This window comes from Lissotriton helveticus, chromosome 12, assembly GCF_964261635.1.
Source record: "Lissotriton helveticus chromosome 12, aLisHel1.1, whole genome shotgun sequence".
Taxonomy (NCBI): Eukaryota; Metazoa; Chordata; class Amphibia; order Caudata; family Salamandridae; genus Lissotriton; species Lissotriton helveticus.
Window position 1 is genome coordinate 819,851,946 of NC_136073.1, and position 26,369 is coordinate 819,878,314.

The 26,369-nt window shown below is 42.0% G+C and overlaps 1 protein-coding gene across 4 annotated transcripts in view; it reads right to left on the reverse strand.

Moving 5' to 3' along the window:
* The window catches only part of PI4KB (phosphatidylinositol 4-kinase beta), a 154,572-nt gene that overhangs the window by 62,477 nt on the left and 65,726 nt on the right, over window positions 1–26,369 (reverse strand). For 2 of the 4 annotated variants that reach the window (XM_078670477.1, XM_078670474.1), the window contains exon 3: window positions 15,435–15,479. The exons of the other annotated variants lie outside the window; for them this stretch is intronic. In XM_078670477.1, coding sequence (XP_078526603.1) covers window positions 15,435–15,479 — 45 coding nt within the window. The remainder of the gene's footprint in view (window positions 1–15,434; window positions 15,480–26,369) is intronic. 4 annotated transcript variants of the gene reach the window in all.

Sequence of the window (26,369 nt, forward strand, 5' to 3'; positions counted from 1 at the left end):
TAACAAATATATGTATTTGTTCTAAAACACATCCCTTTAGTTCATTTCCGAGGCTAAAGGCAAGAAATTACAGTCAGTAAACTTATTTAAGACGCAAGTAAATTGGCACAATATACGTTGAGCCTATGATGAGATTAGAGGCGAATAATTACAGTGTGTAAACTTATATTGCACACAAGTGATTTAGCACCATATACGTTGAGCTCTAGGGGTGTATCAAAGCCATATATTAATGTGGTAGGGGAACCACGAATGGCATGGAAACAGGGCCTGGAGCCTGTAGAGAGACTACTTGGGGGTCCTGATAATCATACACACCCTGATGTCACACCTAAAAGGTGCCCAAGAGCCTAGTTGCGGCATCACATAGTTCTGGGGATGCATGTGATCATGTCCGGGTGGCTGGGATGATATTTCCCAGAAGCCAAAGTGGCGTACTTAAAAGGTCCTTGGGGCCAGCTTAGGGCCTGGCGGAGTTTGGACTGTGCTAAATCTTTAGCCAACAACTGTGATACTGCACTGCTAAGTAAGCCGTCTTGTTTTAACACATAGATCCTATGCATAAAGACGTGGGTAGGAAGCAGACGAACTGAGGCTATGCTTAACATTTGCGGTCGGCGTGTTGAGGTGTTCGGATCTGGCATTAAGATTAGCTAAGTTTAGCGACTGATGGTAATGTAAGTCTGACACGTGTACAGCAGTTATTGCCGGAAAGACTAATGGTGTGTGTCTATCTTTCCAATTTATGTATGACCGGGTCCATGGTTGGTACCTGGAGTGCTCCATATCACAACAGCTGCAACAGGTGGACAGCCCAAAGGATGCTTACGTCAGTCACGGCTGGGTCCATGGCGGATATCTGAGGAGTAGTCCACACCGCAACATCATCAGTGGGTGGACGTCAAAAGGAAAGCATACGTCGAGAAAGAAGACACCAAGGGCCCAAGTATTGCTGGCAGGTGTAAGTGTTACCCATTCCCTAAGGTGGAAGTGGGAATGGTTACCCAGGTTTTCTTGGTCTTTTTTCTGGTTCTTGCAGTTTCTCAAACCTGCCACGCAGGGGAGGAACTCCTCACCAGAAGTTGAGGAGCTCAAAATGGTTGCCCAGGCTTTCTTGGTCTTTTTCTGGTTCTTGCAGTTTCTCAAACCTGCCACGCAGGGGAGGAACTCCTCGTCAGAAGTTGAGGAGCTAAAAATGTGCCAGCACAAACAACGTGCCGGACGCAGGACAGGGAAGAGTGGGTTTGAGGGTCTGTGCCATGGTGAGTTCAGGAACTGCTTTCAGGGACTTTTAGCTCAGCAGCCCGACCCCCTGTCAGTGGTGATACCTCACCTAGGGGGGGACTGAATGGGCCAAACTGGGGAGGCGAATACTCATTGATGGGTTCATCTCCTCTGTGGGTGGGTCTTCAGGACAAGCCCGGGTGGCACAGTGGGTGGTTCTCAACTGATCCCAGGGTGGCAAGGACCCGGTCAGGGCGTTGAATCACTCGATAAAGAGGATCAACACACAGCGGGACAAATTATTTCAAGTCCCGGTTCCAGATGATCCAACATGGGTGTATTTGTCCTACCTGGTAAGGGGAGTCCATTTGACGGAGGAAGGAAGGGGCCTGGGGTCCGGGTCTGGTTGGAGGGTTTGCTAGAGTGAGAACTTTCTAGGGTAGGTCTAGGCAGGAGGAGGCCAGATCGTCGGTTAACAATGCTGGCCTGTGGCGGTAAGGTCATTATCGGTGAGCACATATTTGAGGTCTGAGGGGGCGGGCATCATCCTATGGAGGTTCCCGCCCAGGGGGAGGGGCCTGCGGGCCACTCCCACAACTCCAGGGGCAAGGTAATGGATGCTACAAAGCAAAGGAGCGCGGGTAGGAGTAGTTCACGCTTTCCTTAGGCTGGTAGCCACCCCGCGCGCGTGGACTCATGACGCCACCGGCGCAGAGTAAGGGCCCTCCTTTAGTGGGTAAATGGAGTTCAGGGCGTAGACCGGGCAATTCCCGGGGTAACACTGCGCATGCGCACATCCAGAGGGGAGGCGCAGCTTGTAGGACCTGACACCGGTAGTGACCCTGCCATATGGCCAGAAATGTACAAAAATTCTAGATGAGGATGTTTAGTATAAGTTAGGAAAATAACATGTATTAGAGTTTTGTTAAAGTCAGGCTCTCAAACTTATTGCTAAACCTAAATGTCCTGCTGAATTTTTGTATAAATTGTTGATTATGCAATTAAACCTTTTTTAATTTCATACTTTAATAAATACGGCCGGGCGACTAGCGCCCGCCTTCCAAAAAGTAAAGACGTCTCGTGTCCACGTTCCTGGGTATTGGGTGCCGGATTGGGGGGGAGGCGGCAGCTAGTCGCTGACCATGTGAAAAGGGGGGGCCCTCGGCCCCCCCGCACGCATGGCGGCGCGGCGACCGTCGCCCCCACAGTTTCCTTTGTTGCCATTCGGCGGTGGGGGCGTGCCCTGGGGGGCGCGGCCCACCGCCGGTTGGCTGGCGGCCACCTTGACCCGGATCCTGGGAAGTGGGTCCGGGTCAAGGGGGGCGGGCTAGAGGAGGGGCCACCTGGCCCCTCGGGAATAAAGAGATAGGGAGCGCCCAGGAGACCCCCTTGTCCCTGGACGCTCCCTCGCCGAAACGGTGTGCCCCGCGCTCGGGGCTTCTTTGTTTTCCCACCCACCATCCCTTGGAACAAAAATGTTTGGTAGCAGTTCTTATGTCTGGTTGAATGGTAAGTTCTGGATGTACGGTCCACGGGTCTCACAGGGTAATAGTGATGAACTGTTGGTATATTTTGTTGATGCTTTTGTCTAGGAGTTTTTTCCCCTTTTATCAAGTCATGTGTGAAGTGAACTGTATTTAATGCTATGTGTCTTTAGGCCTTTTTTCCCTTTGTAGCTATACGTTGATACTGTTTGAAGTGAACTGTGTTTAATGCTATGTATCTTTAGGCCTTTTTTCCCTTTGTAGCTATACGTTGATACTGTTTGAAGTGAACTGTGTTTAATGCTATGTATCTTTAGGCCTTTTTTCCCTTTGTAGCTATACGTGATACTGTTTGAAGTGAACTGTATTTAATGCTATGTGTCTTTAGGCCTTTTTTCCCTTTGTAGCTATACGTTGATACTGTTTTATTAGCCAGTGTAGCTATCCTTTAGAATTTTTTCCCTTAGGTCGTCGTATTTATTAGGTATGGGGCATGCGGTAAGGTCATTATCGGTGAGCACATATTTGAGGTCTGAGGGGGCGGGCATCATCCTATGGAGGTTCCCGCCCAGGGGGAGGGGCCTGCGGGCCACTCCCACAACTCCAGGGGCAAGGTAATGGATGCTACAAAGCAAAGGAGCGCGGGTAGGAGTAGTTCACGCTTTCCTTAGGCTGGTAGCCACCCCGCGCGCGTGGACTCATGACGCCACCGGCGCAGAGTAAGGGCCCTCCTTTAGTGGGTAAATGGAGTTCAGGGCGTAGACCGGGCAATTCCCGGGGTAACACTGCGCATGCGCACATCCAGAGGGGAGGCGCAGCTTGTAGGACCTGACACCGGTAGTGACCCTGCCATATGGCCAGAAATGTACAAAAATTCTAGATGAGGATGTTTAGTATAAGTTAGGAAAATAACATGTATTAGAGTTTTGTTAAAGTCAGGCTCTCAAACTTATTGCTAAACCTAAATGTCCTGCTGAATTTTTGTATAAATTGTTGATTATGCAATTAAACCTTTTTTAATTTCATACTTTAATAAATACGGCCGGGCGACTAGCGCCCGCCTTCCAAAAAGTAAAGACGTCTCGTGTCCACGTTCCTGGGTATTGGGTGCCGGATTGGGGGGGAGGCGGCAGCTAGTCGCTGACCATGTAGGAGGGTCCTCTCTCTCGTTGCTTTCTTGTACTGGCTGCCTTGGGGGCCAGATGAGTGCATACAGAATCTGATTTGGTCTCCACCGAACTATTCTTTTGGCACTTTAAAGCTCCCATAGCTCCTCTTTGTATCCTAGTGGATAACCTGCACATCAGTCTCTGGGAAGTATACGTTTCCATACATCACTTTAAGATCGTGCAGGGTGTACCATGGCAAGCACTGGCTCCCCAACTTATTTAGTTGGGAGCCACTGGTTTTCAACTTTCATGAGATATAGAATTGTCACTGACTTCATCACGTCTGCTTACACATGTTGCACCAATTGCTGATTAAAATTCCCAAGTTTATCATAGTAGTTTGTGTAGCTACCTGCAGCAGAGATTTCCATGACTCGTATTATTTTAATTGTTGTCATTGTGATACATTTCTACTTCTTTGCACTTTTTCTTTTCTAACCTGTGTTTTATAACTTGTGTTTCCTCGCATTACATAATGAATGTATGGATGGATGGCAATGGTTTTAATGAATCGTACAAAAGAATAAAACCATGAACCTAACCATGGAATACACACAGCTTGAGGAATGAATTTACAATGGGTCTACAACAAAACATCTATGTGTTTGTGGACATGGCTCTTCAAAGGTTAAAGCAGGAGGGCTGCTTACCTGCCTTACAGAGCAATGTTACTGAACTAATAAATAACACTTGGAGTTTTAAATGTTTCAATCGGCATATTGGCAGAGCTTGCAAAGGTGCTGGCATAATAACTCTTTTATAAAACATATGTGTGGTACTAAAAAAATGGACTGACAAACTAACCATTTTTACAAGTACAATTACCAAGAAATATTGAACATTAAGTCACTTGTCACCAAAGCGTCTCATATTTTCTCTCAACCAGGAGTTCAATACAAGAGAAAAGGAGGCTAGGCAGATAAACAGATAGGCAGAATCATTTCAGATGTCATTGCTACCAAATCCTAATCTGGTTAGTTAAAAAAATAAGTATTCACAGAAGGAGCAGCACCTTAGCATACTCCTGTATTATCCTACGGTTCCAAAAACAAGCATAGGCATTGTATGTTCTCTCAGATTGAATATTTGGACTGGACAAGATGTATTTTTAAATTCTGTCTCAATTTAGGTGTTACATGGGAGTGGTCCATTTTAATGGGGGGCAAAGACTTCTTAAAATGTAGCGGCTCATTGGCTCAGTTCCATCTTTGGGTGCCTTTGCTGACGGTAGGAAGAAGTGACGGTAGGAAGAAGTCTAACGTATGCGGTCTGTTATATAATGTGTATATAATGTGATGCACACTATCTATTGGTAAATAACCCATTTTGATTTTTCCTAAAGAACAATATTTGGTAAAAGCTCCTCATTCTCAAAACTATTTCTTGCTTGTGATTGTAGCAGCAGAAACATTAAAAGGACAAACCTTACAAAGCATCAAATTATTTCAAACTTTCTTTCTGTAGGTACGTTGATCAGTGAGGTTATCAGCCTACCAGAGTCATCCTCAGCAGTCTAGAACTTTTAACATCGAAAGTGTGGCTTCAATTCTACACACCGATGGCCCCAACAATACTAGATGACTCTTAATTTTTTCACCTCCACAATTCTCTTCCCTTTTAGTTTTCTGCCTAAATACAGTCAACTGCTGAATTTAGGGACACCAACACATATAGAGTAACAAAGCTACCTGACCCATTAGTAGTTCTATTTATAGTTATTGCTGCAATAGTACATATACATATTTTTAACCTACATTTGTCCTTGAAAGTCGAGGACCCCCGCTTGTAGTCCAATGTTAATAGATACTCAATAAGAGGCAGAGAAGAGGCCTGGACGATCGATAATATGCGTCACCTGTTTTGGATCAATTTACTAGACTTTTTTCTTCAAGGAACATACATTTTTCACACATTAAAAATATATATTAAAATAGTGATGGGTAATTTTAATTCTTCTGTTCACTATTTTTGAAGCCTACATGAATGAATTGGACTGCTGTAATTCGAAGAGATGTATTCGGTCATCAGCATAAAATCTTCACATTCGAAAGAAGAATACGGATTACTTTACAGAAATGATACTTAATCTTAAATGGCCAGTTCTGATGTTCTGACAAAATATCGACAAACAATCGTCATGAAAGCCTTAAGTACTGTAAGCTTATTTTTTCACATTAGACACATATTGTCGATTTCAGTACTTCATGCTGGAATAATTAAGACCTCTTTTGGGCTGGCCTCTTGTTTTCCGCATCCAGGGAGTCGACAAAGTGTAATCTTAATCTAGTGTTAGTTTTTCATTTAAGTTTAGAATGATCACCAAGATGTATTTATTTTGTTGAATGTAGTTGTAAGATAATGGATTCACTTCAGAATAAAGATTTTTTTGAGGCAGTTCTTATGTTGCCAACATTTGCCAGCCACTCACAAAATCCTCCATTTCCAGGTTTAAATCTTTTCTTCTATCCTAAGTGCCTCTTACTTACTCTCTTTTAATCATGGATGCAACATTGTAGTCATCAAGCACAATGATGTTACCCTAAATTGTCCATACCATGAAAGTCAAATAGAAATTGAACTAATGAATATATGCCCCAGTTTATTCAGTAGGAAATAGATTCAAATATTTGGAAGTGAGTGAGTTAAAAGGGAAAGTTGTCTAGATAGTTTTCCATTGGTTTTAGAGATACCTTTGCATCTTCACATGTATGGGAATCTACTTGAGAATCAACTCAGGTTTAAGAATCAAAGAAGTTGGACTTACTGAAAGTTTGTCCAGAACTTCACTTTGCTTCTGTGCTGAATGTGTGCGACCAACTATTGCTTAGAAGTGTGTGTTGAAGTCTTAATCCGTATAGGTGTGCTGCTCTATGATTTCCAGGCAAAGGTGAGCTAGTCAATTATAAGCAATATTGCTAGCAATGTGAGCACATGGTACAGTAAACAAGTTAATTTATAACGTGGACAAGGCCTGATCATAATGAGCTGAGCCAAAAGCAAACATTTCTTTGGATGAAATCCTTAGCATGCCCATATGGTAAAATAGAGCATTAGATACCCCTGACAAGGGAAATATAATGGCAATCAAAGAAGGTATCTTGTATGAATGTTTGACAGTACTCTAGGGAGAAAGGCTTGAAGGTGTCAAAGCAGGACTATGTCTTTGAAAGACAATGATTGGCTCATCAACGAGGAGAACACACAACTCTCTAAGCCCATCAACTGTGGCTATAATAAAATCTACTTTAAAGTGAAGGTATTAGAAATCACGTTGTGTGGCCTGAAACAGTACTCTTTACTGTTAAGACAAACCAACTTTAAATTAACATGAAGAAGCCTTTATTAAGGCCAGAGGGAGACATTACTTTAGATCTGGGTATACGCCGAGGCATGAACCGGAAAGATAACACAAATCTCCAAAGACGTAAGGCACTGCATTAAATTAGGTCTCTTGTTGAAGATTTCTTCACTTTCCTCTTTAAAAGCAAAACTTATTTATTTGAGTGCCAACTTCTTTCGTCTGACCTCCATTTATCATTAAGACAATAATAATCATCTCTCATCATAATAGTACCTTCTTATGAATGACTTTCCCAAGCACTGAGCATGTACACATGAATGGCCTTGTCTATTCTTTAGAGCAAACCTCTGAAGAGACCATTTATAAAAACTAAGACACAAATTTTTGATATTTTAATTTTCTTTTTTCACGATACAATATTTAATTTTCAAGTAGAGAAAGAACATCCATTGATGTTAGGTAGCTTGGATCACTTATTATATAACCCCTATTTGCAACATTCTCAAAAGCGGTCTGCTTAATTACCCAATTTCAAGGAAAGTGTTACTCAAGAGAGCAACTTCATTCACTATCACCCCAAGCCTCAACTGCTAGGCTTGCTCAAAAAAGTAGATGAAAAGGTGTCTCTTGCAGTTTCTAAATGTAGTGCATCAGTGTGAGGGATGTCTCTGAACCAATGCAGTATTTTGCTGTTAAAACTTTATAATAACGAACCGTAGAACAAGTCTGAATGCCCTCAGTTCCAACTAATTTCTCTTATATCGCAAGCATGCCTGGTGAGTGCCTTATCTAGAAGTGGCAGACCAAAAAACTTCCTTTCAGAAAGTTCTTCAGATTTTACCAATGCAAGAATTCCACTACAATTTGGGTATGGATTTCTCTTTGCCTGTGCCCGTTGGTTGAACAGGCACTCTTGTAAGGCTCCATTCACAAGCATGGAAATTGAACTAGGAATATACATGCCCAATAGGGATTTAAAGACACTGGCTTTCAGACATACGGAGTAAAAGAAGTAAGAGATTACATTAAATGATATCACGTTTCTCTTATTCATAGAGTATTTTGAGAATGTACAATCATAAACAAAAATTAAATTTATTGTGAAGACTGAATTAGCAACCTATACACATTAACTTTATATCCTACCCATTTCAGGAGTCACAGTTCATTCTGCAGCTCGAGGACATTTTCAAACATTTCCTACTCAGACTAGCTTGCTAAGGAGATAGGGGAATGACTGTGCGAATACAAACCTTTTTGAAATGGAAAGCATAAATGCTAGGCACTTGGAGAAAGCCTACCAATTTAATACCAAGCAGTTGGGATGTTCTTACAGTTTTGTCTCATGGTCATCTAGGTTTCCTTCCCAGTACATTAAAATGTTAAATATGTGTGCCATAAATAATTTCTGTGCTGGTTTGCAAAAACGCAAGACTGCAATTCATGACTACATTAAAGATTGACATTTTTTTTCCAATGGCTTTGATGCAGGCTCAAGAACCGTAGACAGCGGGAAACAATCTTAGCTGATTAGGTACATTTTCTAACAATGAGATACTATGGGAAGAGGGATGTTGTTGACGACCAAACTCTTTAAAAAAAAACTGATGTTTTCCGTTTCATTCTGAAGTTAAAAAATGTGTAGATATGAAACAAGGTTATTTGGTGGCCATAGTTGAAGCATTCATCTTAAACATTTACAAAGATTTACATCTTCCAAGGCACATCAGTCATTTATTGCACCACACCCCTCACGTCCATTAGGAAACCTACCTGCAGCACAGTCTCAGACTTCTCTAGTTTATAAAACGTGATGTGGCCTTAAAACCGGTAGCGACTAGACCAGGCATCTCCAATGAGTAGCTCGGGAGCTATAGGTAACTCTCTAGCTACCTTGAGTAGCTCTCCTGTAAGCAGGCCAGCCTACTAAATTAGAATCATTAGCATGGCTGAATAATATATTTATATCAAAATTGAAAAGTGTGTATTTGAGACGAAAAAGTGTGCATCTTCTGAATTCATAAGATGTTTGTTTTTATAAATTGGTTTGATTTTCAAAATACAGTTAAAGCTGAAATTTGAGTAAATAATTATGTGGGGCTGGAGACCTATTACTATTATTATTACCTAGATGCCAAGAGCACTGCAGCTATGGCTTTTATGTATTACCTATGTAAAGGCATTCTAAATGGACAAAGGCGTTTTTCCTTTTTTCTGAAAACCTTCCCTGATGCTCTGAGGGGCTCACTACTTGCCCTCTTGCATTGGGCAGCCGCTATTGTATTCGTTTCTGATGGTCACTATTACGTCACTGATAATAATAATAGATTGGGATAATTTTCACTGAACATAAGTATCCCTTGTTACAGAAAAGGGTGGAGACCCCTTGGACTAGACCATGAACCATTCTCTACAGTTGGCAAAACTGTACACTGAAGAGTGCTCCGACATTCAACTGATTCAAAATGATAAACCTTTTCTTGACATTTGTGTAAGATGTTTCCGGTTGTGTTGCCCTAGAGGCCAACGGTCTGAATCAGACTTTCCCTGACAGCCTCTGAAAACCTTCTTTTCACCCGAGCCTAGGCCCACTCTAACAACCCTGTCCTCCATGTATCTCACTCTTAACACAAGAGTTGCAAAAAGTAAAGCAACGTCAAAAGAGGATCACCACATTTTGAAACTAATCTCACAGGTATGCGACATATGGTATGATGGCATGCATTTAGGGTACTCTGTGTATATCTATTAAGGCCGGCCACATTCTTTTAAACAGGCTATTTAGAAAAGATGTCTACTGATGGCACACAAATTGAATGGCAGCTGTTCAGCAGATGTTAACTTCTGCATACAGTTGGATTCTATCTGTCTGCATCCTATGCTCGATGGAAAAACGTATGCTTAATTTAGTTCTTAGAAATGGCTACAAGCTTAAACTATGTTCTTCATTAAACTACTTAATAAATAAGCAATGACACATCTGGTAAAACCTAAAAACGTAGTTCCTCTACAAAACGAGGAGTTTACATTAAACTGAAACTCAAGCCAATTCAAACCAAAAAAAATTAGAACATTCCTTGCCAGTTAATCACAATGCAGAGTAAGAAATTGCAGGGTAACAAAAGAACCAGGATTGTTAAACTTAATAAAAAACACAGAGCACAATAAAAACTGAATGTACACTGCTCCAAGATATGATAGGATCTGAAGATGCAAAACCTGAAAGATTATACAATGTTCTTGAAAGAGATTTGGTAGCGCAAACACAGTTGCGGGTACTAGAAGAAAAGGGTCCTGGGGAAGAAAGTTGTGAACACTGGACTCTGGGTCAAATTAAGAGGTGCTCAGACAGACATATTGTGGTATTGAAGCAAGGGCCCTGAAGGTGCTAAGGGATAAAAAAAATCGGTTTAAGGGAGTAGGACTGTGGGAGAGGAAGGCTTGGGCCCTGCAGCATGAGAGCTCAGAAACTGAGATTTTCAAAATGGTACCAATAGTTGGTAAACCAGAGATGGATAAAAAAGCCTGTGACATTTTGCCCATTGGTGATCAGATAGATCAGAGCAAGTCTCAAGAACTGCCTGAAGCAGATATGGGTGATCATTTCTTCTCACTGTCTGACCATTCTAACTCATCAGGTGATGAGTCTGCACAGATATCTGATGGTCCCTCTGGTTCAAGAAGCGGACAGTGGAGTGAGACTAGCAGCATTCATCAAGATGAGACCCCGGTGAATTGGACCAGGATGTCTGGCCCAGATACAATATGAAAAAAAACACCAACAGCGACGCCCAGAATGGCAATAGATGCAGTGACTATGTCCATCCAAACATAGCCTCCCACGTTTAAGCTAGGCCCAACTGTGTCCTCAGAGGGGGCATCACGACAAAAGCAGCATAATTCAATAGATCACACTGAAGACATTTCCCTGGCCGTCATTTATGAGACAATTAGGTCACATAGAGAGGAAACTCGGGCAGAGAGCCAAAAAACACAGAGAGCTTGTCGAAAGCTACACACCTCACTTAGGCGAGTGGCCAAGTCCTGCTCGGAAGTTGCTGAGCAGATAACTGAAGCTGAGAACAGGATCTCCACTTTTTTTTTTTATAAACGTTATTGAAGTATTGAGTTACATCAACAATAATGCAGTATGATGAAGACAAAATGACTGCTCATAAAGCGGCTACAAATGCCCTGTCAACACAGCGTAGTGAAATGGCCTGGAAACTTGAAGACATGGAAAATCGACTCCGCCGCAACAACCTAAGGATTCTTGGTCTGCCTGAAGGCATCGAAGGTTCTGGCCGGCGGAAGTTTGTGGTCGGACTATTTACAGAAGCCTTGCCGGAGCAGACGCACTGGGCATGGGACATTGAGGTCCAACGGGCCCATCGGTTCCCCTTTCGGCAAAGCAACTTTAAGGGGACCAGTAAATCTGCTATACAACCTAGAGCAATTCTCATTTGTCTATCCAATGTCCTATCTAGGCAGGCTCTGTATGATTTGACTAGGCCAGATAGGAGGAGAAAAGGGAATGGGTTGGAGTTCTTTGTCCGTCCTGACTATTGTCATCAAATAGCAGAAAAAGTGTGGCGACTCCGGTAGTTAATATCTCCATTTCAGGGTAAAGGTGCCCAAGCATTCCTCCTGAGTCCAGCTGAATTTAAGATTATATATAAGGACAATACGCTGTTTTTCATATCTGAGGTCAAGGCCAAAGAATACCTTCATGATATTAAATCTTAAGTTCCAGAGGAGGCGGCTGTGGTAGATTAAGTTATACAGACCGTATCTATATTATAAGGATGCTATATATTAATGTTCTTGGTATGTGAGCTATATACAAGGATATGCTCCAATTGTGCTTTCACTTTTCTCTTTTTTTCTTCGAGCACTTATTTGGTCGAGCCTGAGTAATTGGGGTTAATAGCACATTGGTTGGGTGAATTCTGGGGGAGGGGGCGATCGGCATTGGGGCAAGGCTCTCCATTATCCAAGACCAATGGTTCTTGCAGCCTGTATGGATGGGTGCGCAGGGGGGGCTCTGCTCGCAGACGAGACACTGGGGTGAGGAAGGGTTGGGCTAGTGGGGCGGGGGTGGCTGTTATGGGGTTTAAAAATAGCAAACAAGAAGAAATTATGTGGTGCATTGGGAGAGAGGGAGTGTTTTTTCTAGTTTTGAAGTAGGTTGATGGCGTATATATTTTCAATAGGCTTATTTAATGTTTGGTGTCTCAATGAGAATGCTAAACGGCAAAGGGTAGCACAAGCGATTACAAACATGTCCCCTGAAGTGTCTCCTAGTGACACATATTCCCTTGACTAAGCACAAGGTGTTAACGGAGGTAGGATATAAACTACTGGCCTGCACATCACAAGGGACTGCAACTAGAGGGGTGCCTATTTTAGCAGAAAGAAAAAAAACTTAATGGTAGGGAAAAGCCTTGCGGATAAATGTGGTCGCTGGGTAATTGTCGAATGTGTGGTTTCATCATGATGAAACTCATTAGATCATCTGAATACAGAGTTAGCCTCTTGGCTATCTCCCCTGATATTATGCAGAGAATCCAATATTCAACTTGAAGAAGTCACCCAGGGCCCTATTAGAGATAAATATTATGGTCAGAAACCCAAGGTCTGTAAGGCGTTACAGCAACTTATATATGAGCATGGTCTGTTTGATGCTTGGCCTAGATTAAAATAATCTGATCCCGGATACACGCACTACTCCTGTCCGTATCAGAAGTTAGCAGGTTTCCATTCTTTTTTTGTTACTAGAGCGCTTTTAGCCGAAGAGCAGATACAGATTTCCCGGAGAATTACCTCGGATCATAATCCACTACTAATAAAAAATAAAATGCAAGGAGTGGTACGAGCCCGCGGGACCTTTTCTTTTGATCGGAAGCCATTGCTTCTAACGAGGTACAGACTGTTCCAGGTTCAGCAACAAGATGGCACTGTAACAAAATCTGCATTAATACTGCCAAATGTGGGTAGAGGTGAGCCTCTATATTAAGATATATAATTTATTATAGTCTAAAGCTCCTAATTGTCTTCATCTTACACTGGAACAAAGTGCAGACGCAGTACATCTTAAGAGTAGATCTCTGAGAATCCAGCAAAACCTTGGGAACAGGCTACAAAACTTAGAAATGGGTTTGTTTGATGGTGCAAACAAAGCCATTTACCTTTGCGGTTAGGTAAGTTGTCCTTATTATGGTTCAATAATTTAAATGGAGCAATAGCAACATAATGTGTCCAACAAATTGAACAGGCTTTAGAAAGCAGGTTATTTTAAGGGATAATCATCCCACAAGGAGCTCTAAGATTTGTTCTCAACAAGTTCATAACTGTAAACAGGAAAGAGGAGGATTCTGCAACGGGGTCAATACCTATTAGTCTGCATGTTCAGGACAATGGGTAGAGTTGGCCATGGGAAGCTATGTGAATGCCAATGTTTTTTTAATTTAAACAAACAAACAAATGGAAAATAGACAAAAGCACTTAGATCATTTTTTTAAGGCATTCCATCATTAATAGTCACATGGTTGTAAGAGCATAAACTGATACTGAGGCAACAAGGTTAGATCAAGACGTTTGGATGAGGGACTAAGTCAACTGGCTGTAATGTAACGCATCAATAAAAACCAGCTGCAAACAGTGACAAGGACAGCAATTTCAATTAATAAGAAAAGCAGTAACAATGTTCCTCCTTTGGTGTCCAAACCTTAGTTGTATTTCTTCTGTGGTGACTTTTCGAAGCTGAATAGAAAGAAGCAGACTTCATGCCTCTTTTTAATATAACATTTTGTGAAGAATACTTACCTCAGCAAATTGGAAACAAACCATGTATGAGAAATATGTGTAAATCGATATGGTTAGGACAGAGGAATACAAAGTATTTTAGATTAAATATTAGTTTAAGAAAAGGTTATAAAGAAATTAGACAGATCTTATTGAGAAAGGCGAATTTCCAGAGAGGCACACTGATTGTGGGAGTTTAGGTAAAAGTCTGAAATTAACAAAAAAGCCACAATTTTCTTGAGAAGACAGCATTTCCTCTTACATACTTTCATACTTTACAAAAAATGGCTCCAACGCCTCGTTTTTGGGAAGTTGACAGGCTACTGATCAACCATAAAAACCCTTGGTACCAAAGGGCAACTCTCCTTGGTCATCAACCGACAGTATTCGAAAATGTCCAATTCCCCTTCCACAAGAAACATATTTCTAATACATCCTCGTCCATAGTCCACTACAGCTTCACAAGTTCTCTACTGGACGTACAAGCTGCCACCTAAAATCATCTAGTGTTCAGAGACGCAGAGAACAGCCTGGTCACTACCAAACATCATTCTTTGCAGGCTTTGTTCTTCCAAAACATTTTTATTCCCTGAAACACCCAAATAACTGTACAAGCGAAGGGAAACCTGCAGAAAATGCTTCAGTAGAAATCAAATTCTGTTAAAGTGCTATGAATCTGCTCGTTCATGCTGCCAAGTTGACTCTTTTCTAAATAAGCAGCTCCTGTGTGGGAAGACCAAGTTAGTCTGCGGGATGACCAAATAAGCCTGTAATTAGTCCTAGACAACAACTTCATCACCTATACAATAAATAGGCAAAGGAGCTCAACCATTCTGGGCATTTGAAGACACAATTTCATGGAAGTAAACTGCAAGAACAGAACCAGTCTATCACGGCCAAAGCAAAACTTCATCAAGTTGAGCACCAGGACATACATTCAATGGCCTCATGTCAAAACCTAGATAATCAAGCTGCAACAATGCTGATCCAAGTTTCTTCCCGGCAAACATGCTTTTCTCGTCTATTAAACAATATAAACCATGGAACTTTCTCTATCCAAGAACAGAATTTTCATACCACCTTTTTACGTTCTCTGTTGGCACAGTGAGAGGGTGTGAGCACTGCTAGACAGGACAAAGGATAACACTGGGCTCAAGCTTGAGCACAGCCAGCCAAACAAACAGTCGCTGGTAATTCTGTACTAAGCACATGCGGTGCACAGGATCACAAACAGAATCAGCCAAAAGAAAGACATGCACTGTGTCTAGTATATGGGGTGCCATTCACAGCAGGAAGGCCCTTACCAGGTGACCAGGACCTATCCCAGTGCGGCCAAAATTGCGCTCAGTCGGACTCTCCTAGGAGCGTGCCGCTTTGGTAAAGGAAATGCTGTTGTGAAAAGGAAGGAAGGAAGCCAGCCACCCAGCCATGGAAATAAAACTGGCGACTTACGGAACAGAACGATTTATCGAGACTTTCCGAACTCGATGAAAGTTCCTGGGAAATGGAGGAGAGGTTGTGGAAGGAGAAGGAGAGATAATAGGAGGGGTATGGAGAGAAGAAAAAGTCAACAATTAAGCTCTACTTTCATTAAAATCACTTTTGGTTTTCAATAAAAGAGATAATATCCAATTAACTGTTCCCAAGTTTAGTGCCTCCAGAGGGAGGGGGATGTTGGGATAAACATTGGGCATTACTACTGTGGTAAGCAAAACAACTGCAGTGAATATCTTTCTGGCAGTAACAGGCCTTATTCCAAGCCTGGAAACAAGAAAAGCATATCTATCGTGTTAAATGTTCAAATCCGAGGTGGCAGAAGCAGAGGGTGTAGTCGGAATTTCGGATGGGGGAGCCAATATCACTTTAGCACCAAGGGTAATTTTCCTTGAAAATGTGCACACACTCTGCTTTTTCAATAAACATGGAGATAAACTTAATTGTTAACAACATATGCACAAATTACACTAGGGACACACAGCAGCGATAACACACGGATTAGACCTAAAAAAGAAAATGCACGTTAGAAGCGACAAATACTGGAGCTAAAATTATATTTTAGGTTGATCTTCAGATGTAAACAGACTCCATGATGTCCCTCAAGAAAGGACATGGTTCCCTTGTTAACACAAACAGACTCAAATCAAAAGTGACATTTCTATGCAAACATACATTTTTATGATCCGCCCCCAGATTGCATTGCAGTGAAGTAGGTCTTCCTTCCTCTAACTTGGCTGCAAACTATTTCCAAGTTCCATTGTTGTTTGAAGGGCATCTTTCCTTCCTGCAGCGGAAGTCACACGGACCATGATCACTGATTTCTTAATATAATTCTACAGAGGAGTTGGACAATAAGGTGAAAATCATATTTCTGGCATATCTTGCTTAGTTCCTTTACGTTTGGAGTGGCCCCATAGTTTGATAGATCAGACAGGCATGTCGGCAAACAGGACAACTATATATCAAGGTGTGTTCTGGCTTTACGGCATACTGGGGGTCTAATCTTCAGGCCACAGATTAGCGAGCGAGGTAATCTGAATAAAATATCACGTTTCCCCTAGGGGAGTTGTAAAGTAAATAATCTGTGTGGGTTTGTTTTACCTTAAAATATAGTGTGCCTCCATCCGTTACTTGCTGTTTCCCTGTGATCGTTTGAAGCCTGCAGATCTCATCTAAGTACATTTATGCAATATTTGATATAGCCTATCTCGATGTGCTCCTGATTTGGGAACCTAAGGATTTGGGCATGGAAATTAAACAACTTGCCCAGATTCACAGAATCTGTTCAAGTCAGCAATGAGGACAAAGGCACAAATCTGAAATTCCAGTTGGCACTTTAGCCAGGACGAAATGTCACTCTGAGCGGAAATACCCAGTGGCGTGTGTGGACATTCTGATTAACAGTGAGCGCGTTCAGTCAAACCCTCATCTGAAGGAGTTTACCACAAAATCTAGGAGGTGTTGCTAAAAGAACACAGGAACAATAACTCCACTTACTAAAGAAGAAGCTCCAACTAAATAAAGTATGCCCATCTTTCACTGGGATTCATATGGTGAACGGATATATCGGGCGGAGATGAGGTTACAGAGGGTTTAAAGGCCTGGTCGAAGTACTCGGAACAGAACGGATGTCCTGGGAGATGTGGGCTTATTGATGGATGGACTACATTTTTCTCAAGCAATTTAGCAATTGTTGATTTCATCGCAAATATGCACATACTAGATCGGTAACCTAAGTACTAACTAATGCAAAAAGCAATATTAATGTCAAGGCGTTCAAGCGGTTACTGCACTGTCTTAAGGCACTGTGAATAAAGCGCAGGAATGGCTTGCGCATTGACCGCGTTGTGTGCAGCCTGTCTGTCCAACCCACCGCAGTGTACAATTTATATCGCTTTGAGGACTGCCCAGTATTTTTACGCTTTGAAGGTCAATAAAATGATAATCACCATGCGAGTAAAAGTGACACCTCATGTATTGCACTTCAAATCTGCAAGACTGTCTGAAAGTATCCCATCAAGACCAGTTGATACTGTTATGCTTGCCAAAAGTGTTGATGACTCCTTTTTTTGTCACAGTGAATATCACAGGTTTCCTTACTTCACAGTGGGGCTAGCAGCACTGGCAATGGATAAGTATTACTTCATTTAAATACATTGAGCTAGTAGGCCACCTTGGCTTATAACTTGCACGCAGCAGAACTATCTGCCTACAGTTAACTCTTCACAGCTCCGCTAAGTGTCCATGCTGGGACTCCACCATGCAGAGCTGTAACCAACCTTTAGACGTATCAGACCAGTCTTCTTGCCCCTCACCTTTACTAATAAAGGTTTCTCAAAGGGGCTCATCTTTCTCCTAAATCCTTTCCTACCCGCGTGGGTGAACTGAAAGAGTAAGCTTTAGATTGCTCAAATATTTTGGAAGACGCACTGCACTGTATGCACGTGTTTTTTTGGGGAAACTTTTACATTTAAAAAGAAAAATTATTACTCTACGTGGTTGGCCTCCTGTAGATATATAACAATCAATGTGTCAAAACTTTTAAGACACTCCTCATCAGAGTTATACCGGGAGGGGCGTGATGGTAATTGGGAAAACTGACAGCGCTGAGGTGCACGCTGTGTGATCATATTACCATAACCAGAAAAACAAGACTATCGCCTGCTGGGTTATTTAAGAAAGTCATATGGCTGTAGTTTTGATACATCTCCCAATAAAACTCTTCCCAGCACACAGCAGTCACAAGTTAGAAATGCAGAATAATAAACTGCTGAACAGGTGTCCAAAAGAGGAAAATATTTTCTTTAATGTGACTCTGTACCTCTAGAACTAATGCTTAGCCCCAACCAGTAGGTATACAGCCCACTACTGGCAAGACTAAAAGTCTTTCTTTAAAGCTGAATAATCATAGATTGGAAGGCTGCTACTACTGCTACTACATAGGCACGGACATGTACTAACTAGATGTTAGGTCTCTTAATAACGAGTGGTTTTGAGTGATTGCAGAGATAAGTGGAGGCAGTTGTGATCTGAACAGTTTCTATAGACCAGGCATAACTATCTCCTTAATTGTATCCTTCCTTGACATTATATGGAAGATACCACAGCACAATAACTGGGAAGAGGAGAAAGGCAGCATTAAGTAGTCAATGTATTATGAAAACAGATTACTAATCCCTGCGAGCGACATTGTGCACTGACTCCTGCAAAAATAAACAGCACAATGCTTGCTGAAAGCGCGCTAGGAAGACCCGGTAGTCGGTCTGCAGATCTGACGGGAGCAAGCCTGAAGGGCGTAATCGAAGGCACTTATGGGCTTGAGGAATGGATAGCTAGTCAATGGAAGAGATGCCTTTACCTTTTAAGAGTTAAAGGTACAGGAGTTTTAGAAAGGACCTTGCCTGCATTCATGCCAGATTCCTTGTTTTGTGCAACAGAAGTAAAGAGGACAGATGATCAGCAGACAACATAAGATCAGGATGCGCTGTAAAAAATTCAGAGAACATCTTTAGGATGGATGAGTACGTATTCAAATTGGCAAAGACCCTTGAGTCCCCCAGAGTTCCTGAATCTTCTCTGTTCTCTTTGACATGTGTCCTGCTGCTGTTCAAGCTTAGATATCTTCTCATTTTCTCACTCGATCATGAAAAACAGATTTTATTTTGTCCTGCTACTTTCCTTTTTCCCACTCCTCCACTGATTCTTTTTTACCCGAAAAACATATGTTAATTTTTTGTTTCCTCAGCCTTACCAGGGACATACCTCTCCTTCGCGGGCTTACTATTCATTCTCTAATTAAGTTTCATTTTGTCTAATTGCTAGCATTAGAAAATACGATGTCAGTGTACGCCATGGCATATGTATGCATAACAACGAACTCGCATCACTGTTTTTGAATCCACCCGATATGACATCCCCGTTAACTGAGAGTCAGAAATATGTAGCCAGGCAGGCCCTGCAACCTAGGCCTGAAGCAACAGATTGACAGACCACAGATGGGGTGGCATGTAGCCCATAGATGAATGGCGAACAGGAAAAACCCTGATCGGCAGCAACACCACAATGGTCCAAGGAGAGTGGCCCCAATAAAAACACATTTGACCGGAAATGTGGCATTCCCTAAACATCATAAAGTTATATGCCACATGAAGTTAGGAACACTCAGCCAATCAGAACACAGAATGCACACTACACGCAGTGATCATGTGCTCCCTATCCCGGATATCTGGACACGTACCCACGGGCCAGCACCATGCCCATGAAAGGCCGTGACCCACCTGTGCTCTATCTCAGGTAGTCAGATTTAGGACTCTGTGACTAGGCCCGGATTTCATTCACTAAAGGAATGTACAAATTGTTTTATGACACTCCGAGAAATCGATAGAATGCTGGCCTAAACCATTGTACTTTGAGACAGTCTCTGTCGCTGCTCTCCCGGTCGCAGCATTTTCTTAAACCAACTGTTCCTGTTTTGCCAAACACCTCTTACCTTTTATTTTTCAAGGTAAATTCACATTTGAGCAACATATTTTTAAATAAATGTATTCTTTGGCCACTCCTTACTTATGTTCTTACGTTTCTCTGTAAAACCCACCAGATGCATCGTTCTGCTTCATTATTTTTCTTATGTTCTGTATCCCACCTTTATTCTTTCACTATTACTCCCAAACTGTGCAATGAAACCTTTTTCTATGAGAAGTGCAACGTCTAAATATCTTAAGCAATTATAAAAATAAAATGTTGTCGTAATCCACTTACATATGACGTAGTTGGCTTAGTTTTTTTATTATCATGTGCTGTTTGCTTCCTCGGGGTTCAGTGCTTTCAATTTATTTATTTCTCAAGTTTTTATAAAGTGCAGACTTGACCCGAGGGCATGAGTGCTTTACAAAGTTTGTATAGACAGCATTTAAAAGGAATACACAACAAAAATAGTATGCCTACATACAGCAATATAAATATAAGGAAATAATATACAAAAGGGGGTGGAATAAGTGGCTGCTACAGTTCGGGGGTAGCGATGGTAGGGATGTAACGGGTTGGCAAATTAATTCGCAGTTGTTTCGGGGGTAGAGACCTGCTCTTCGATGGTTGGGGGAAGTGCATCTGAGCACGTTGATTATTTTAGGAGTGTGGGTTCAGGTATTTGTTGAGAAGAAATATTTTACGTTTTTTCCTGAGATATAGGTATGACTGATTGTCACGAAGTTCTTGAGGCAGAGCGTTCCAAAATCTGGGGGTATTCCCAGAGAAGGAACAGATGAATGTTTCTTTTGTACTTACATTTGGGCGGAATCAGGGGCAGAGAGTGAGTTGCACAGATGCCTCTTTTGGCCAGCTTTTAAAAGTTTGCTACTGAGGAAGCTTTGATTTCCAGTGCAGAGAGATTTGTGGATTATGCAAGCAGTTTTGAGTATGCTTCTCACTTCGACAGGTAGCCAGTTGAGAGTTAAGTGTGGGAATGAATTGGTCATATCACCACTCTCCAGAGAGATATCTAGCCGCTGCGTTGAGTGTGGATTTCATCTGTTAGACAGAGGATCTTAAAACCTAAAGGTTTATTGCACTAAACAGCACCTAGCAGAACCACAGGAAGAAAAGCTCAGAACATATGACAAACCCTTCCATTGCCCTTTAATTTCCTGACATTGTACAGCGCCCCTGGGTCCATCAATTCAGATAGGTCAACAAGGACTGCCTATTTTGTTTTTTAAAGAAAATAATCTTTGTAATATCTGCCCCTAACTCTCGCCTAATCTATGGGCTCTTGAGTATGTGTACCCATCAATTCCAGGGGAAGGCTATGGTAAAGCATTTCACTTGCCTTGCAGTTGCTCTATTATATACATATATCATAGCTACATCAGAATGCTGCAGTAAAACCCAGTTTAGATTTGTGAAGGACTGTCCCTCTAAAAAGTATGGAAGCTGATTAAGGAGCATAACTTATTTCAAAATATCCTGCTTAGCATACCACCATGTTAAGAACTTGGCCTCAGCACTATTCTTCACTGTGTGTCCTCGGAAGCTCTGGAGAAAATTAGTGTTCCTTGCAGAAGTAAGGGTTGGGACAATATTATAACGGATTTTACATCGTCTATGCCTTGAACATTGTAAAAATAAATGCTCAATTTATACCGATCCTAATTTAATAATCCCCTCAGCCTCCTTTTTCATGTTTTGCTTTCCATTATTGCTTTCCTCCATATTGTGATCTTCCTTGTTAATTCTTCAAGGGTGAGTAATGCCAATGCAGGATTTACATCACTGCCGCCTTAAGACCCTCTGGTATAAAGAGTTCAGAGTACCACCTAGCCCCCATGAAAGATTTCGAGTGGTTAAGAGGAGTATAAGACTTATAGCTCACTTACCCAACTTCTATAAATAGGCATTGACTAGCAAGAAATTAGCTTTCCACTAAAGTTGACTGACTCGTGTCACAGTAGGCCCATGGATCTCAACAACTACAGAATCAGATGAGAAAACCTAAGAACCAGAGAGCATAACGCTGCAGGATTTTTCACAAAATTAAACGAATGCAACAGGTCACCAAACTGATCTGTTGCATTTGTTTACTTTTGAGAATGAAATGACATCACCTGTACATCAGGCAAAAGGACAGATACCTTAAGAAAGTTTCAATCTCAAAAACCCAACTATTTGTTGTGTATTGAGACTTGGTGGTTAGTTTCTTAGTAAAAATGTCATACTCAAAAAAATGACTGGGTGGGAAAGGATTACTCCCTCAGAATACAGTCACTTCCGCTGAGAAACTGTAGGTAGGGGTGGAAAGCACTCAGCTGAGTAACTGTAGGTAGGGGTGGAAAGCACTCTTCCATGGATGGGAAACCTTGCCTTGGGTTGTCAGAGCAAAACTCTGAAGAAGATGGATAACCGGGACTGGCGACCAAGGACATAAGGATAATGAGGCTTGATGGTAGCACTGGATCCTTTGAAGAACCCTTGGAAACAGGATGGGGGATGAAAAGACAGACATGAATTTTCCCAACAGTCGATAAAAAAGGCCGTATTAGATTCAAAAGAAGAGACAGTGTTGCCAGAAGCCTGCATTTTAAATCATAGGTTGCATTTAGCAATTCAACCAAGGAGTTGTAGCCTTGGTTTCGTTCAATCAAACCAACTAAACTCCCAACAGAAATGACTGAAGTCCAGGAACTGCAAAACTGTGTACCAGTGTGGTCAATCAGTGGCCCCAGACTGTCCCCAAAGGACCATGTACCTCAGACTATCCAAACCCCAATGTTGTTGCATTTTGTTGAGTCTACAAAGTTATGTACCCAAGCTTGATGTGAGATCAGGCCACAAGGAGGATCACTCTGGTTGACTTATGAAGTCATGAGCAACGCCAATTTCAGACTGAAGTCCAGCGGTGGAATGCTGCAGCCTAATATTAGGACAATACAAGGAACGATAGGAAGCACTCTGCTCAAAATAACGTGACTTAACATTGGTACTCCAAAATAGGCAGGAAGCCCCAGAAATGCGGCAAAGACTAGAAGCAACTGAACAGACAAAAAAACTACAAGAGTGGAAACAAAAGAAAATGTTATGCTAACTTAAAAGACAAGCTGCCCGGCCACCACAATTTTCTCTGGTTCCTAATCATCGGATAACAAATTATCCAAAGTGATAGTACAAATGATTCACCAATTGGAATAAAAGAACTGTAGCATGTAGTCCTCTGAATGTAGGGTTGAAATTGCAGTGATTGTGTTCTTAATTTTTGTGCAAAATATTGCACATGCAGGTGGACAATACAACTCTATTGTGAGCCAGCAGCCAACTTTGTAGTTCTTTTGGAGTGGCAGAATATTCCATTCGGACACAAGATATCAGCCATGAGGTATCGAAACAGCACTAGACACAGTGAGGATAGCAGGTGCTAACCATTGGTAACGAGAAAGGTCCACCTTATACTGCCACATTGAAGTGTCTAATGGGCAAGGGCACACTGCGGACACAGACTCCATTCTCGACGGGCGCGTTACTAAATGCAGTGATGTCAGTTGCTGGTAATTACTGCATTGGCATTAGCTTAACTCAGGAAGAATCAACCGATTGGGTAATTGTTCTTCAGAACTTGCCCAGACTTATCCATTTAGAAGGACAAAGTATTCCCCGTCCAGGACATGGCCATCACCACTACACAAAGAGTGGATGGCCCTCACTGCTCTGCTGGTGAAGAGTTGTTCTGTATCGCGCCTGGATTTCAAGCCCCTACCTTTCGGTTTCATATCTGCACACCAGAAGGCCTTTTGGGACTCACCAGGACTGCTCACAAGGAGGACAGGATGCACCGTATGGCTTTAACAATATGCAAAGAGTATGCAGGTCAAGAGCTGTAAACTGCTGAGACTCACAAGCTTGTTGCCACATAAGATGCCAATGCTGGAGGGTAAGAGAAGAGAAAAACAGTGATAAAAATTAAAACAAAGCAGGCCAGAGCTCCTCGTTGGAATTGTGAGCAAGAAGCAGATAACGTGCTACACTGGTTGGTGAGGGCCTTTATGGTAAAAGGGGCATAGTCAGGTAAATACTGCATTTTGTTTTACTCTGGCACGGTCACCATTCAAGAGCTCTTACCCCCTTAACGTATCTTTGCATTAAAAGTGCCTCGAAAACAAAAGTAGCAACTCTTATTATGAGAATCAGGTAAATTAAGTTGATGCTAAAGTAGATCATCCTTCCAACTTACTATCAAACGCTTGAAGCTTATAAGAATGCCATTTTGAAAAGGTACTTTAAATCCAATTCACATCCCGCTACAAAACCAATGATGGTGCTTGCGAGGACAATCCTATTTCTGAGGCCACGGCCAAAAACTGCCAGCATTGCTGCCAAATTTCTGACATGCAGGCATTTCCTTTCGTAGGCCTCATTCCTTCGGAACGAATCAGCTTTGGGTGGAAAAAAGCGCTCTTGCAACCAGAGCAGGTGATAAAGCCAAGCGAAACCAACGAAGAACACCTTCCAGCTGCAGATTTTATGTGCTGTCCCTCGAGAAATAGGAGCATTTCAAACTTAAAAGGACTCTCCGAAATCCCAGCCTTGGAGAGAATATACAAAACCGAACTTCTTCCTGTTGATACATACCATACTCATTTCTCACATTATACTATTGTTAGTAAAAGCTCACCCTCCCTTTATTTTCTTACTGTAACACTGAATTGTGCTATTGCGAGTTCTTCTAACGATTTTCGATCTCTTAAATTATACATTCAGTTTCCTTCCCAAGTAAAGCTTGTTCAACATAACCCGTCTTAAATTCGAGGAACTTCTATTCAAGGTGTGTATTAAGGATTTACTAGGCAAAAGCTGTTACCAGTGTCACAATGGCTAATACTGTACACAAAACTACAGCGACACAAGGCTGAAAACTAGGTAAGACGGCTCCAAGAAGATACAACTTTGCAAATAGATCATTCACTAACCATTTGTTTTGATAAAGAATGGAAAAACCTCGCCATACTCGATCACTCTCTGATTAAAGTCTATTCCTATAAACGTTTTCCATCGCGTTACAAAGATAATGGTCCCCTATGATAAAGTTCACACACACAGACAGCTATTACTCAACCCCTCGCCATAATTGCATAATTCTGTGAGTTGCGAGGAAGACTTAACCAATAACATAAGTGCCTTTATTAGACCAGCTCCATCTGTGATCACTATCCTAATTCTGGCTAGCCTGTGCAGTTTGTCGGTTTTGTTTTTTCCAGCTTTTGGAATCTGCCTGCTGTGGCGATTCCTTTGTGTCATCTTCTAACAGCCAAACAGTTACTCTACTTCTGAAGCTCTCATCCAGTGAGGTTCATGAACCCAACTCTCAACCACCTTCCAGATATCCAAACGTTTGACTTTATTTCTTTAACTGCACTGAAGACCTCAGATCCAAGTTGTGGTTCTCCAGGAACCGCAGCAGCTTTTGTTTATGATGAAAAGTAGCACTGACAGAGTCAAAGTAGTGCATTAATGATTCAAGAGGTGTGGGCCCAAGCATAAAGGTAACAAGCAGCATCATGTGCCCTTACAACAATGCTCTCTGATACTCATTGCTTCAACTATGATGTATTTAATATTCAAATCAATGCTTCACCGTAAGCAGCATGCAGATCATGATGGAACGAGAGGGACCTAACCACACTAAAGTAACAGCCCTGCACCTTCTCGAAGTACAAGATTTCTTGTGTGGTCGTTATATGGTGGCTGCTGTCTAACATACCAGCTTGAGAGCATATGCCTAAAGGATTTCCTTAGAACATCTAGGCAGACTTCACCAAATATGCAGCCATCTTAAAACAAGCCGATATGAACCGTTGAGCAGGGTCAGATGTGGCTCTCTGCAATTCACCTAAAAATGTTATTTTCATGCTCAATGAAAGCTCATAAAACCAATAAGAGGTTTCTACTCCATCACAGGGATTTGCATAAAAGCCCAATATAAGAAGCTATCTCTCATATACCCAATGTAAGAAGCTATCTGTGTGTAAGGAAGCTAGCAATGCTGCAGCGTACTGTACTGAAAGCAAGGGCAGAGAAATCTTGCAATGATGCAGTCTGTATTGTACCTTTATTACATGTGCTAGAGAAGCATGCACGGGTGTCGCTCTTGAAAGATAAGTTCGGAAATGTCGCAAACGGACTGCTCTGCTGAGGTCTTATGATATGGAGGATCCTCCTGCCAGTGCATTTGTGTCTGTGAACTCGCGAAACATGCACTTTTGTTGAACATACTATACCTGCTTTCCTTGTGAAGTGCCCGATATGTATGCGAAAGAAGCTTGCTCTGCGAAAGCGGTGTTGCATGAGCCTGGAACTCCCACGTGCAAGTGGAGTCTGAGTGCCCCTGGTAAGCACCTTACCACACAA